This window comes from Orcinus orca, chromosome 9 (assembly GCF_937001465.1).
Source record: "Orcinus orca chromosome 9, mOrcOrc1.1, whole genome shotgun sequence".
Lineage (NCBI taxonomy): Eukaryota > Metazoa > Chordata > Mammalia > Artiodactyla > Delphinidae > Orcinus > Orcinus orca.
In genome coordinates, this window is record NC_064567.1 from 14773858 (window position 1) to 14787973 (window position 14116).

Below are 14116 nucleotides of genomic sequence, written 5' to 3' on the forward strand. Positions count from 1 at the left end.
AGGATGTGCAGGCTGGTGAGAAGTTTGGGCTGCAGGAAAGAGACCTGGAAGCTCTCTGCGTCCCCACCCACCACACCTTCCGCAGGCATCCCCAGTTATTATGCAGTGTGTCAGACACACAGTCATCAGGATGGAGAGAGCGCTTTGGAATGGAGACTTTTATGGAGAGGGAGAAAGATTTTTGAGTTTGAGGGGTGGGTCAGTGTGATGAATTGGGGGAGAAGAGGAGGGCAGTGAGGGGCAGGGGCTTCGAGGGAGAGTGCTGACTCCCTTGGGATCTTTGGGGCACCTTCGGCTGCCTGCGTCACACACTCGAGACAACCACAGTGGGTTCCGGGTTGCTTTGCGAGGCCTAAAAGTCCCAGGTGATGTTCCCTCACGTCTGCCCACTCACCTGCTTCAGGGCAGCTTCAGGTTTCTCTGTCTCTTTCTGGAACGTCCAGTGGGAAGTGTGACAGGAGAGCACCGCGAGAAAGGGGAGGCGGAGATGTGTAACCGTATCTGCAACCTTGCTTCCATCTTTTCTCTCTCAAGCGTGGTAGGACTTTCTATTTAAGGCACGTCAGGGGTCTTATCTGCTCACCAAAATCTGCACCACACATCGTAAGTGGCGGGAGAGAATACACCATCCGTCTCCTCTGAGGATTTCTCAGGAAAGATTCAACGCAGGGTTCCTCTCGACGTGAATGTTCCTAAGTGCCTTTGGGGGCTTGGTGCTGACTGAAGGCCCAGGGGGGCTCAGGGGCTATCGTAGTACAGGTGGGTGTGTCACAGAGGCTCCGTGCCTCTCCTTTTAGTCCCTTTGCTGGGTCCAAGTGCCCTGTAGTAGAGGACAGGAATGTTGAACAATAAATAAGTAAATAAAAATGAAGAAGAAAACATTTTGCAGGGCTACAGTTACAGATGGCTATGGGTATGGGATTTTGTTTGTTTTTTCTTTGCAATTAGTACCCTGAAGAGATGCCTCGAAGAACAAAACTTTTCATAACATTTGGAGAGAAATTGCTGAGTTTTGCTCTTCAGCCTTAAACTCATAAGCACAGTGATGGATCCCGAAACATGTGTTAAATCAGCATAGCTTCAGCAAACTATTTACACAAAATTTCGTTTGCCCTGGAGTGTGACTGCGAAAAGTCCGAGTCAACTGGCTTGCTGTCACTCTGCAAACGTGGGTTGGAATATTGTTCTTTCGTGTGCATGTAAGTTACCCTGGCCCCAGTTCCAGGCTGTGGAGGCCAAGCCTAGTCGGAGAGACCCCAAGCTCAGCCCCACGCCCAAGCATGGATGGTATGAAGCAGACCCTCTTCAGCAGGGAGGCGAAAGGAAACCGTAGGCACGCATCAGAGCGGCAAAGGGCGCAGCGGGCTGATTGTGTCACTGGCCACAAGCTAGGTCTTGGGCCTGCCTTCCCTGACAGTGGGCTAGAGACACTGTCACACCATCCTTCAGCCACAGACCACAAGAATTGTGTGTGTTGTCACCAGAATTGGGTTGATTGACTCGGTGAGGGAGATGGTGCCCTCTGGGGATGGGGGGCATCTCAGTAAGAGGGTGTTAGAAGGGCTTAGAGGATCTGGCCGCTGGGAGGATAAGGGGAGTGGTGGTCATTTTTGTGGTTTGGACAACGTCCTTATTTTGAACTGTCCATATTTTGATATCAGATATGATCGTGGAATGGTCTTGTTTTTGTCTTGGTCCATGATGGTCACAGGGTGGCCTTGTCTGATGTTGTTGGCTTAGCTGTGGGCGCCAGGCCAGTTCCCTCTTTTATCTTTGTTGACACACGAACACGTCTCTGATCATTAGATCCCACCATTTGCACTGAGGCGTGCTGTTAGGACCGGGCTCTAGGTCTGAGATGGCCGGTCAGGGCCAGCTGTTTACACTGTCACTGAGGGCCTGGTCAGCATAATCAGGCTTCCTAATTTCCCCTGTGCTACCGAATACCCATCACACCCCAGCTGCAGGAGGGAGGGAGTGTATTTCTAGGCAGCCTGTCCACGTTGCCAACATTCTGTTCTTCATCCTTTCAAATACTCATCCTTGGGCCCCTCCATACATGTGTGCTCTTAAAAAAAGAAAAATTAAGGGCTTCCCTGGTGGCGCAGTGGTTGGGAGTCCGCCTGCCGATGCAGGGGACAGGGGTTCGTGCCCCGGTCCGGGAAGATCCCACATGCTGCGGAGCGGCTGGGCCTGTGAGCCATGGCCGCTGAGCCTGCGCGTCTGGAGCCTGTGCTCTGCAACGGGTGAAGCCACAACGGTGAGAGGCCCGCATACCGCAAAAAAAAAAAAAAAAAAAGAAAGAAAAATTAAGCCCTAATGTTCTTAACCCCTTCAGGTTTGCACAGATGGTAAGAAATTCCTGCCCATTGACATTTGTGCTTCTGAGTGAGAATGGGACACAGATTTAAAGGCAGTTAATGGACCACAGCTTTCAGGGGCTGAGTTTCCCAGAGGTCAGGGGCCATGTGTGAAAGCCAGTTCACTTCTCCAGGATCAGTTCTCGTGCTCCCAGGGGAGATTTCCCAGCCTGGTCCCAGGGCTGGGTTTCATTTCCTCTATACTCCTGTCACCCTTGCCCCCTGCCTCTTTTCTGATGTAGTATAACTATTTCTTTACTATACCCAGTCAGGCTGGGAGCCCTTTGTAAACTCAGACTGTGACCTCCTTGGGGGCCAGATGGTAATTTCTGTAGCTCAGCACCTAGGGTGAGAATCAGCACATAGTAGGTATTCAATACCCATTTGTGGAATAATTGAATGAACCAATTGGTGAGTCGCACCAACAGTTAGGCTTTGATTGGCTTGCAAGTGGATGACTGATGGTACTATAGTGTTTTTCCTACCTCTAGTTGATCATTGGTTTTGTTTTGTTTTTCCTTTCTCCCTCTGTAGTACACAAGTAATGGAAACAAATCCATATTTACAGCTGGACCCAGCCGTTCCGGGAGTGTACTCCGGAAATCCATACCCTTTTGGGATTGATCCGGTAATAATGTCTTCTGAGATTAAATATTCATTATGTAAAATGTCTTGCTGAGGAGATCTGTGTGGAGGGGACGAAAGTGCCAGAACTTGTCAAATCCACCAACTTGTACTGAGATAGAATAGCGTGTCCTGGAGGTTTTTGTGACGCACTGCAGTGGATTCAAGTAAATGTCCTACCTGCATTTACCCAGCCCCTGGGTCATTTTCCATGCAATTTCCCAAACATCTGCCTCTTTCTTCTCAGTTATACCCCTGGTGGTTTACCGTTGCTTCTTTAAAAGGCCCGTGGTTGCTTGGAAAGTATGCGTATTAGATAAGCAATTTAGCAACCTAACCAAGTTCCCAACTTTGGCGTTTTCTTGCAGTGATTAACATCTCTCTTTTTCCTAGAAAAGTGTGGATTTGCTTTTATATTTGCTTTATTTTATTGCATAGAATTATACAAGTTTTAAAAAACGTGTTAACTTTAATGGTTTGCTATATCTACCTCAATTGGATTTGAGCCAAACAAACAAAGGTGCTTCCTCGCCCAGCCTGCAGGTACAAAGAGATGTCAAGAAGACACATCCCTATTTGGGTAAAACCCCTCACACGATGGCTTAGCACCATTTTGCCACCAGGTGGCGGCCTTGTGCCCCAAATGAGCACAAGTGTCTGGAGCTGAACTTGGCAGATGGGGTTCATAAAAGTTTCCTCTACTCTCACTTTGTTGGAAGAGAACCTGAGACCACAGTTTTACTTGCTGACAGTTGAGAGTAATAGCACTGGCCCTAAAATTGGTTCTCTGGTCTCTCCTATCTTGTGGGTCATCTCCTCTTCAGTTTTCCTGTTCCTCCCACTTGCTGCCCACCTCCTGTCCCTTATAAAAGCAGCGCGCATCACCCAGGATTGGTTTATACTTGCCACCCAGGGGCACTTGCATTCAAAGTTTTATCAAAAGAGGCGAAGTCCTTGAAGTCCTGTTTGTAAGCTGCAAAGTGCTAAAAATAAATGCAAGTTGTTATTTTTGTAGACTGGAAGGCTTTATCTTCAGTCCAAGGAATTTCATGATTAGTGAACAGGCAGTGGAGGAGTATTAGAGGGGAGTGATTTTTAGAGTCTGGTTGACCTTCCTGTCCTTTGAATCTCATTGCTCCCACTGTCCTGTCTCTTCTCTTCACAGCCCCCATCTAATGCATCAGCAAATCCTGTCTACCCAGTTTTGCTCCTCATGGACAAAGGGAGGGTAGCAAATTTCACGATTCAGAATTGAGTGGTCCAGTCTTTACTCTGTGTGCAATCTTGTCATCTGCCCACTAGTTAGAAAAATGTGAGGGTGAAAGGGAAGGTGATGTGTTGAAAATAATTAATTTTTTCCTAGTAACATTTAGATTTTTAAAGATTTTTGGTCTTTTTAAACATTATAAAATAATAATATATATGATTAAAAACCCATATAATACAAAAATTATTAAAAAATAAAGCAGAAACTAACACACCATTGTAAAGCAATTATACTCCAATAAAGATGTTAAAAAAAATTTAAAAAATAAAAAGAAAGAGTTGCCTTTCTTACCTTTCCTCTTCCTGCAATCTGATTGCTCAGAGATAATCTCTTTAATAGAACATTTCTGTCTTTATATTAGCACTTATATATATTAATGAAGGGTTTGATTTTTACATAATGTAAATTTCTACAGCTGCATTTATTAACTCTGTTGAGCATCTATTTGTGAATCAGGTCACAAAATATTTGGGCATCAGAGCTGAGGGGGCTTTCTAAAGGCATCTGTAAATATTTTATAATAAATGAACATTACACAATGGTTACAAGCCCATGATTTAGAATCAGATAGGCTGTGTTTAAATCTTGGATTTTCTATTTACTTGCTACGTGATTTTGAGCAAATTATCATCTCTGGGTCTGTGTTTCCTCATCTGTAAAATGGGTATAATAATAGCCCTCATAGAATTGCTCAGAAGAGTGAACGAATTTTATAGGTAAAACACCCAGAAGAGTCTGGTGCATAAACAGAGTAAACGCTCCGTTTGCTGTTGTATTATTTCTCCCTGGGCGTGTAAGTAACTTAGTCTCTCTGAGATTTTGATAAATGCCCTTATCTGTAAAATGGGAATACTTATAACTATCTCATAGAGTTGTCAGAATTAAATGAGATAAATACCCTTAAAGAGCTAGTATGTACCTGGTACTTAACAGTGAACGTTTTTTAGTTTTTCCAAGCTGGGTCTAAGGTGTACTGGTAACCCTGCCCTTACTGTGTTGAGTGATTCTGGAGACTGGCCAACCAGGAGGGCAAAGGGAAAAAGCAGAGGGTGGAGGGCAAGCCTGGTGCAGCTTCAGTGCCAGGGCAGATGGGGAGGGTCGTGGAGGTGCCTCTGGGGTCTGAGCACCTGTGACAGGATTCCCTTTCCCCATCTTCCCAGCAGCCCCCTTAGTGATTGTTCAGCTGGCGGCCGCTCAGGACATTGTCGAGACAGAATCAGTGAGAGGTGGTTCCTGCATGGGGGAGGGGAAGGGAACTGTGCACTGAGGCTGCACTAGGTGGACGTCGACCCCTTAGCAGAACAGAGGAGTTTGGAGGAGGAAGTAGTTTAGGAGGAAAGAAAAGAAGACCCTGTGGCTTTGTTAGTTCTGAGGAGCAAACCCTCCAGATGCCTAAAGTTCCAGAGGGGTCAGAGGTAGAGGCAAGGACTTGAATCATTCTCATGGGGGTGGGTGTTGGAGATTTCTGCGGGGAAGAAGAGCGTTAGTGACTGGGACCATTAACCAGGGTGAGGCCACGACAGCCCCCAGCCGCTGAGTTCTTGTCCTGTGTGCCTGTCTGGTGTGGGCAGGACAGGTACACGCGTCCCTCTCTGTGCCAATAAATGTTGGCTACGGGAGTGGCTTCTTGAGAAGGGCCTGGGAAAATGCTTTGTAATGTAAAGTGCTATAGAAATTCAGCGTAAAAGGTGGTATTATTAAGAGGGGATTGGCTAAGTTCATGGGCCAGAGATCTACACCATTAATGTGGGAACCAGGCAAGTTTGAGATCTCTCCATAATGTTTCAGAATGTCTTTTCATTTAGAACAGGGGAAAAATCATGTCGGTTTTTTCTTTTTTCTTCCAGTTACTTGATGTTTTACTAATGGTGCTATTGGTTCCAACACAGTTGTCATGAGAGTTGCATTTATAAGGGGTTTGGTCCTTTGCTGAGCCTAAAATGCATGTGCTGAACTGGACAGAAATTTGAAAATGTGGTTCCCAGAGCGACTTTTTCAGGGGAAATCGAGCTTTAGCCCCTGACTCTGGGAGAACTTCTAGACTCTGGTCTCATGTCTTTCTTGTCACGTTTCCCTTCCAGGTTTGGAACTTGGCTTCAAACAAGCTAACATTCTTGAACTCCTATAAGATGAAGATGTCAGTTATCCTGGGAATTGTCCAGATGGTTTTTGGTGTCATTCTCAGCCTTTTCAATCACATGTAAGTTTCACAATGAACTTTCTGCCTGTTGGTCTGACCGTGTCGGGGATGAGCAGTGGCAGAGCCCCCACTTTGCTCCTGTGTCCCTCCGTGCAAGTTTCCCTCCTATGGGGACTGCTTTCCCCGGTCTCTTGACTTGAGTTCAGACAAGCTGGTTTGCCAGAAATGACACCTCTGTTTCTCCTGAGCCGAGTGCACCTTTCCCCTCAGAAGTATTTGAGGGTTCAGAAAGAGACTGCAAGGCCACAGTGCTGTGTGTCCTCCCAGCCTGCAGGGCCTCCGCTGATGCTAGATCCAGGCTTAACTCCCACCAGTGGGCAAATGGAGACATGGGCGCCCTCAAATTCTGAATTCCATTCGGTATAATTTCTTCCTGCTGGCGGCAGCCTCTCTCTCATTTCTTTGACTGTTAACGTTCTCCCGTCTCTTCTTTCTGTTAAGATTGATCTATAGAAAGCTTCTCAAACTTGCATATTTGTGCTGAGTTGTAAATGTTTGAAAACGGCCTCCGATATGCCTATTTAAAGATGCTTTTGTGGACATGGCAGCTTGTAGGTATCGCTGAAACCCACCTGCCAGGAGGTCAGCACAGTGCCAAAGAAATGGTACAGAGTTTAGAGTCAGAGAGTTGACTGATGGTTCTAACTCTTTATAGCTGTGTGATCATAGGTGTGTAGCGTAACGTCTCCGAGATCGTTTTCTGCTGTAGAATGGGAATAGAGGAGTCAGAATGGGTCGGTTATTGTGCAGTAACAAACAGCTCCCAAATCACAGTGGTTTATGACCGTGATGCATGTCATCGTGGGCCACCGGGGGCACTGCTCATCTCATCCTCACACTGGGACCAGAGCTGATGGGCTGCCACCACCTGGAAGCTGCCAGTTGCTGTGACAGGAGAGTGTGGTCAGTTACACACTGACTCTTAAGGTTCCATCTGGAGTGACACAGGCCACCTCCATTCCCATTTCATTGACCAGAGCCAGTCACATGGTGACCTCCAATCAGAAAACCAATAGATGTACGATTCTACTTAAAAAATAAGAACTATTTAGTGAGTAAACGAATGACAGCGCCTTGGTACTACTGCCTGCCTGAAAGTGCTGTGAGAGTTAAATGAGAGAGAAAACCAGGAAGTGATTTTTGGACTATCATTGACATCGTGTGTCAGGCTGGCCTCAACTATCTCTAGTAATCCTGCTTTATCATGGGATCTCCATTTTTCCCTCCAATAACTCTTAAAATTAACAAAGGGTCTGGGGCCCTTTTCTGACATTTTAACTGGGTGTCCCCCAACTTAGTCCTGTGGGACTCTCTCTATGTCTTAGAGCAGAAGTTGGCAAACTTTCTCCGTAAAGGGCCAGATAGTAAATGTTTTACGCTTTGCAGGCCAGATGGTCTGTGTCACAGCTACTCACTTCTGGTGTTGTAGTGTGGATGCTGCCACAGACTCTGTGTAAACAAACGAGTGTGAGTGTGTTCCAATAGAACTTTATTTATGAAAACTGAAATTTGAATTTCCTATCATTTTCACGTGTCATCAAATATTCTTTTGATTTTTTTCCCCCCGACCACTTAATGATGTAAAAACCATTTTTAACTTGTAAGCTGTACACAGCTAGGTGATGGGCTCAGTTTGGCCTGTGGGCCATTGTTGACTGACCCCTGTCCTAGGGCATCCTTAGGGGGAAAGCATCCAAGCCATGCTTCTATATCCTTGTACCATTAACTGTGTTGATATGAATTCGGTCTGCATGGGAAGCTGCGGTCAGATCATCAGTTGTCTCTGTGAGCCTGCCCTCTGCCTCAGACTTTATCTTCTAGACCCTGGTTCTCTCTGAACCTTTTGTGCAAAAGCACCTTTCTTTCTCCTCTTCTCCAGCCACGCATGATTGCCACGTGCCTGGGGAGTGGATGCAGGGTTCAAAGAAATGAACATGTGGTGATTTGGAGAGAATAGTGAGTTGTCGGTATTCCTTCAATGTTCTGTCTTGTACGTGTGTATGTTTCCCACCCTCAGATTCTTCAGGAACACTCTCAACATCCTTCTGCAGTTCATCCCCGAGATGATTTTTATCCTGTGTCTTTTCGGATACCTGGTCTTCATGATCATTTTCAAATGGTGCTCCTTCGACGTCTCTGTGTCCCGGCGAGCCCCGAGCATCCTCATTCACTTCATCAACATGTTCCTGTTTAACTATAATGACCCTTCGAACGCACCCCTGTACGAACATCAGGTACTGATGGGTCTTTTTTCTTCTTTTACGCACTTGATTATGTTAAATCTCTCTCCTACTCTTGGGTATCGCAGAGAGTAATTATTTGCAAGACTGAGCCATCTCAGCACCGATGTGTTAGGTTCTTCAGATTCAGAAGGTCTTATTGGATGAATGGCTGGGTGCTGAGGGCGGTGCTGTGGTGTGGCTCCAGCCGTTCCTATCTGGGTAATACGTGGGAGGGATTATTGCTGTGGGGTTGAAAATGAGCTTGTACGTTGTCTGCGAAGAAAGAAAAAAAATAATCCTTGGGATTGATTGGCTTGAAACGGTAAGTGCTCAAAATAGCACCTTAGAAATGAATAATCTTTTATTATAAAAGTAAACTCTAGTTAAGGTTCACGAGAAAGAAAATCGAAGTAGAGTCAAGAAGAGGAATCCCTCTGTTCACATGGGAGTGAGTTTCTGGAAAACTGACCCAAACTCACGCTGTCCTATGAGCTTCCGTGGCTCATTGGAGATGCTTTTTCTGTTTTTCTTTGGGCCCTTCTTCTATGGATGATACCTTCCAACAGTTGGACATTATTGCCATTCTGACTTCTGTTTCTTTCAGCCTCATTATCAACTTAATATTTTATTTTAAAAAGTATAAATGTCCCATGAGAGGTGGGTATAAAAATATCTCAGTGACTAATTTTTGGTAACACAAATAGTTCTTTTCCTCTGGCCTCTCCCAGTGATAACCTGATGATATTGTTTGCTGGTAGATTTTCACTAAGGAAGGACCCACTTATATAGGTTCTAATTCCTCTGGATCAAGCTCTAGGGCTAGATTTCCCAATACCAGCACATGGCACCTGCCAGTGACCGCTCACCCTGGGTCCCAGTTACAGCCATGCTCCTCCTACAGCTGCACACGTCCTCATGAGTTTGAATCCTAGCTGTGTTCTCCTCCCCTATAGAAGCAGCAAATAAGAAGAAGAAAAAGTAAGGAATGATTTTAGCAAATAATCAGAGACGACATATAGCTCTGAAAGCTCTCTTGTATCCCACCTTACTATTGTTGCACCTGTTTGTTATACATCGATGGTGTAGGAACCATCCCTAGACTATTGGCATTAAATGAATGTATCTGGAAGGTCCGTTTATGCAATGCTGGAGTCTAAACGAAAGTTCACTTGGATTTCCCAAACAAGTCTTCTCTTTGAGGCACGGTACTCAGATTCACCACATAGTTCATGTGCTAATTCTTTTCCTAAAGACTAAAGTCCTGTCTTAGTGCGCTGAACATTGAACAGTGAATGGCTTTTCCAGCTTTTTTCCATTCAAAAATGTTATTTGGAGTTGGCTGGTTTCCACACCCTGGAATGAAGATTCATTATCTAGGCACAGTTTGCAGTTTCCATAACCTCATCTTCCCGTCATGCAGCTGGAAGAGACAGTGTAAGTTGCTAATACAGCCTCCTCCAGACAGTGCTCTGGTTGCTTCGTGCCATGTTTCAATATCAAAGAAGAAGAGCAACAGATAAGTAGACATCTCTGGTTGCTTTGTACATTGTGAAGGGAAAAAGCATGATATCTAAATGGGCAAATGGCAACGAGGTAGCTTCGAGGACAGGGGCCTGGGACTGGCAAGTGCAGTGTGTGTTCCCGTGGTTCTCCCCCTTGTTCTCCCCCTTCTTGGGAGCAGTTAAGAGTGGAGGAGGGGGCTTCCCTGGTGGCGCAGTGGTTAAGAATCCACCTGCCAATGCAGGGGACATAGGTCTTCTCCCTGTTCTGGGAAGATCCCACATGCCGCGGAGCAACTAAGCCCGTGCGTCACAACTACTGAGCCTGCGCTCTAGAGCCCGCGAGCCACAACTACTGAGCCCGTGTGCCACAACTGCTGAAGCCTGTACGCCACAACTACTGAGCCTGTGCTCTAGAGCCCGTGTGCCACAACTACTGAAGCCCGCACGTGTAGGGCTCATGCTCTGCAACAAGAGAAGCCACCGCAATGAGAAGCCCGTGCACCGCAACGAAGAGTAGCCCCCGCTCACCACAACTAGAGAAAGCCCACGGCCAGTAACGAAGACCCAACGCAGCCAAGAATAAAATAAAAGAAAATAAGAGTGGAGGAGGGTAGGAGATGGAGAAGATAAAATGTTTCCACTGTTATCGGGGTAAATCTTGCTACAATTGGGATGATGATAAATTGTCTCACTGGGAGCTTGGCCAGAACAGTTAAAGAAATGTGAGGGCTCAAGAAGCGTTTTCCCTTTTACTCTGAGCACCCCATTTCTACACCTTTTCAATGGCTCTGATGAAGCCTTCCCAGGAGTCCTGGTTCTTCAGACCATAGCAGCTCTGGGTCAGTCCTCAAACCCAGTGACTCGGGAGGGTAGGAAAAAGAGTTGGGGGTGAGGATGTGAAAGGCAATATGTGACAGGATGATAAAATGGGATGTCGCCTGGGCTTCAGCGAGGCATGAAGACCATAGACGCCTCACTCCAAAGTGAATTGTGACAGCGAGAGAGACAGCAAAAGAGAGTTCAGCCCAGGCGTCCCAGGACCCGTTAGGTGACTCACCCACAATGAGTCTGTGCGAGTAGGCGGCGATTGTTTTGAAAAAGAGAGCACAAGGGCTTAGTAGTACTGGAAATACAAGGTTACTGATGGAGACAGTAAGTTTGTGACCTAAAGTGACCCAAGGACTTTTGGTCGCTCCAGAGTGGCCAGCGCAGTGCCAGGCCAGCGCTTTGTCCAGGGCCAGGGCTGACTGTCCCCACGGAACAGAGTCAAGGGGACCAGGGACAAATAAAGCTGCCCTTATGATGTGGCTCATGAGCTCTTCTGTCCAATGACAGGCTCCACATGGTGCGGGTGTATGATAAGGGACCACTTGGAGAGTAAGGAATAAAGACGGAGACTCCAGTGTCCGCCATGAGTGGACACCCCGTACCTCTGGACTGACAGCTGTCTCCCTGCACTGGGAATAGCCCGAGATGGGAGGGTGAATGGGTCCATTGAAACGCTGTAGATCACTCCAAATAAAGTCCAGCTGAAATGATACATGTTTACCATTTGTATCATGTGAAACGTGCTGTGCAGTCACCTTGCAATGATGGGATCTTACGGCTTTGGTCTTGCAGCAAGAAGTCCAGAGCTTCTGTGTTATCATGGCTTTGATTTCTGTGCCGTGGATGCTTCTGATTAAGCCGTTTATTCTCAGAGCCAGTCATCGGAGATCCCAGGTAAGCGGCATCCACTTCCATTCACTCACTGCGGGTGGGAATGTGGGCTCCTTGCAAGTGTAAGTTGGGCTTTAGAGAGAACACCGCATTGACCAGGGCCTGAAGGACCCGGTGAGGTGAGGAACTGGCCCACCCCAGGGATGCTTCCTACTGTAGAGCTCAGCCTTTCCTTGGGGCTTTCTTGATTCCAGCATAATGGTCGCATTTAAATCTTTCGTGCTGCAAACCGTGCTTGGGGTGTGTGTGCTGAGTCAAGTGGTAGGTAATGACTTTTAAGGCTCTGAATGTGGTGGTTTTATTAGTTGAAAATAAGAGTCTTTTACTGTAGTTTTAGTGTGTTAATGAGTATTGAAAGTTGTTTTCATCAGGATTCTGAAGTTGTGGGGAAAAAAATAAAGTTGTGGGCTTTTACTGTATTATGTTACAGATGGTGAGAGGGAACTAGAGGAGGAAACACGTTTAAATAAGTCTGTTCTTGTTTTTCTGATTTTCACCCTATTGTCAAACACCAGTTTCAGCCCACTTCCTCCTTTTGTCTCAACTTCTCCTGAGCCTCAGGTTTTCTCAGGGGGTGATGAAGTGTTTACTGTCAGCCTAAATCAAATAGGATTTGGGAAGATTAACCTTCCAGGGACCATTAGAGTCTAGAAATGACACACAGGCACTGTTTGAGATGATCGGTCTCTGCTTCCCTCTGTTAGTGCAAAAGATTAAGTGGGCTGTGCTGAGATCATGTATGTTTTAAGTGGTTGGAAATATTTTCAGGTAAACTTTTTTTTTTTTTAACATCTTTATTGGGGTATAATTGCTTTACAATGGTGTGTTAGTTTCTGCTTTATAACAAAGTGAATCAGTTATACATATACATATGTTCCCATATCTCTTCCCTCTTGCGTCTCCCTCCCTCCCACCCTCCCTATCCCACCCCTCCAGGTGGTCACAAAGCACCGAGCTGATCTCCCTGTGCTGTGTGGCTGCTTCCCACTAGCTATCTACCTTATGTTTGGTAGTGTATATATGTCCATGCCTCTCTCTCGCTTTGTCACAGATCACCCTTCCCCCTCCCCATATCCTCAAGTCCGTTCTCTAGTAGGTCTGTGTCTTTATTCCTATCTTACCCCTAGGTTCTTCATGACATTTTTTTTCTTAAATTCCATATATATGTGTTAGCATACGGTATTTGTCTTTCTCTTTCTGACTTACTTCACTCTGTATGACAGACTCTAGGTCTATCCACCTCATTACAAATAGCTCAATTTCATTTCTTTTTATAGCTGAGTAATATTCCATTGTATATATGTGCCACATCTTCTTTATCCATTCATCCAATGATGGGCACTTAGGTTGTCTCCATCTCCGGGCTATTGTAAATAGAGCTGCAATGAACATTTTGGTACATGACTCTTTTTGAATTATGGTTTTTCTCAGGGTATATGCCCGGTAGTGGGATTGCTGGGTCATATGGTAATTCTATTTGTAGTTTTTTAAGGAACCTCCATACTGTTCTCCATAGTGGCTGTACCAATTCACATTCCCACCAGCACTGCAAGAGTGTTCCCTTTTCTCCACACCCTGACATGGCTGATGGTAGAGTCGGGGACCTGGGTGGGTCCAGGCTGGAGTTCAGGAGGTTCGTCTCTAGGTGGCGCTCTCTTTCTAAATCACCTACCTCTCCCACTATTTCCTGCCAGCCTTGACCAGATCCAAAACCTGTCTGAAATATAATTTATGTGGGATATAAATACACAGGAAGGCAAACCAAAGACTGCTTGTTTGTTGTTTGGTTAATAGGTGAGAGACCAAGATGGTAAAGGAGAGTTGAGGTGGACCATTGTCCAAATAGGTGAACTGGTGTTTCAAAGGAAGGTGGCAAATACCTTTCTGCAGAAACAGATGCAACTGTCTTTCTTAGAAACTCAACCTGTCTGTGAGTCGAGGACTAGGTTACTGCTGGCTCACCTGAGTCCCAGGACTCTCAAACCATAGCTTGTTTTATTCTTTGCTCCACAAAAGCTGTTTAAATAGTGGCTGAGGCCAAAGTGACGGATTTCTCCCTTTTCCCCACGGATGACTTGTATGACAGGGAAGGAAGTAGAGGTGCTTTTGTAGTCTGCCATCTTGGGCGATACCTCCTAGGCTGACTCGGGAACAGGGGCTCCCAAAGGCTGCTTGGAGGCCTGCCTCCTTGGCCCCTGGGTTGTGTAGCTGTCGATTGACTC

The 14116-nt window shown here is 46.0% G+C and overlaps 1 protein-coding gene across 1 annotated transcript in view; it reads left to right on the forward strand.

Annotated features, from left to right (window-relative positions):
- ATP6V0A4 (ATPase H+ transporting V0 subunit a4) overlaps positions 1-14116 on the forward strand; it is a 45963-nt gene that overhangs the window by 20495 nt on the left and 11352 nt on the right. Inside the window, exons 11-14 of the mRNA XM_033432376.2 lie at positions 2895-2988; positions 6333-6451; positions 8469-8685; positions 11796-11897. Coding sequence (XP_033288267.2) covers positions 2895-2988; positions 6333-6451; positions 8469-8685; positions 11796-11897 — 532 coding nt within the window. The remainder of the gene's footprint in view (positions 1-2894; positions 2989-6332; positions 6452-8468; positions 8686-11795; positions 11898-14116) is intronic.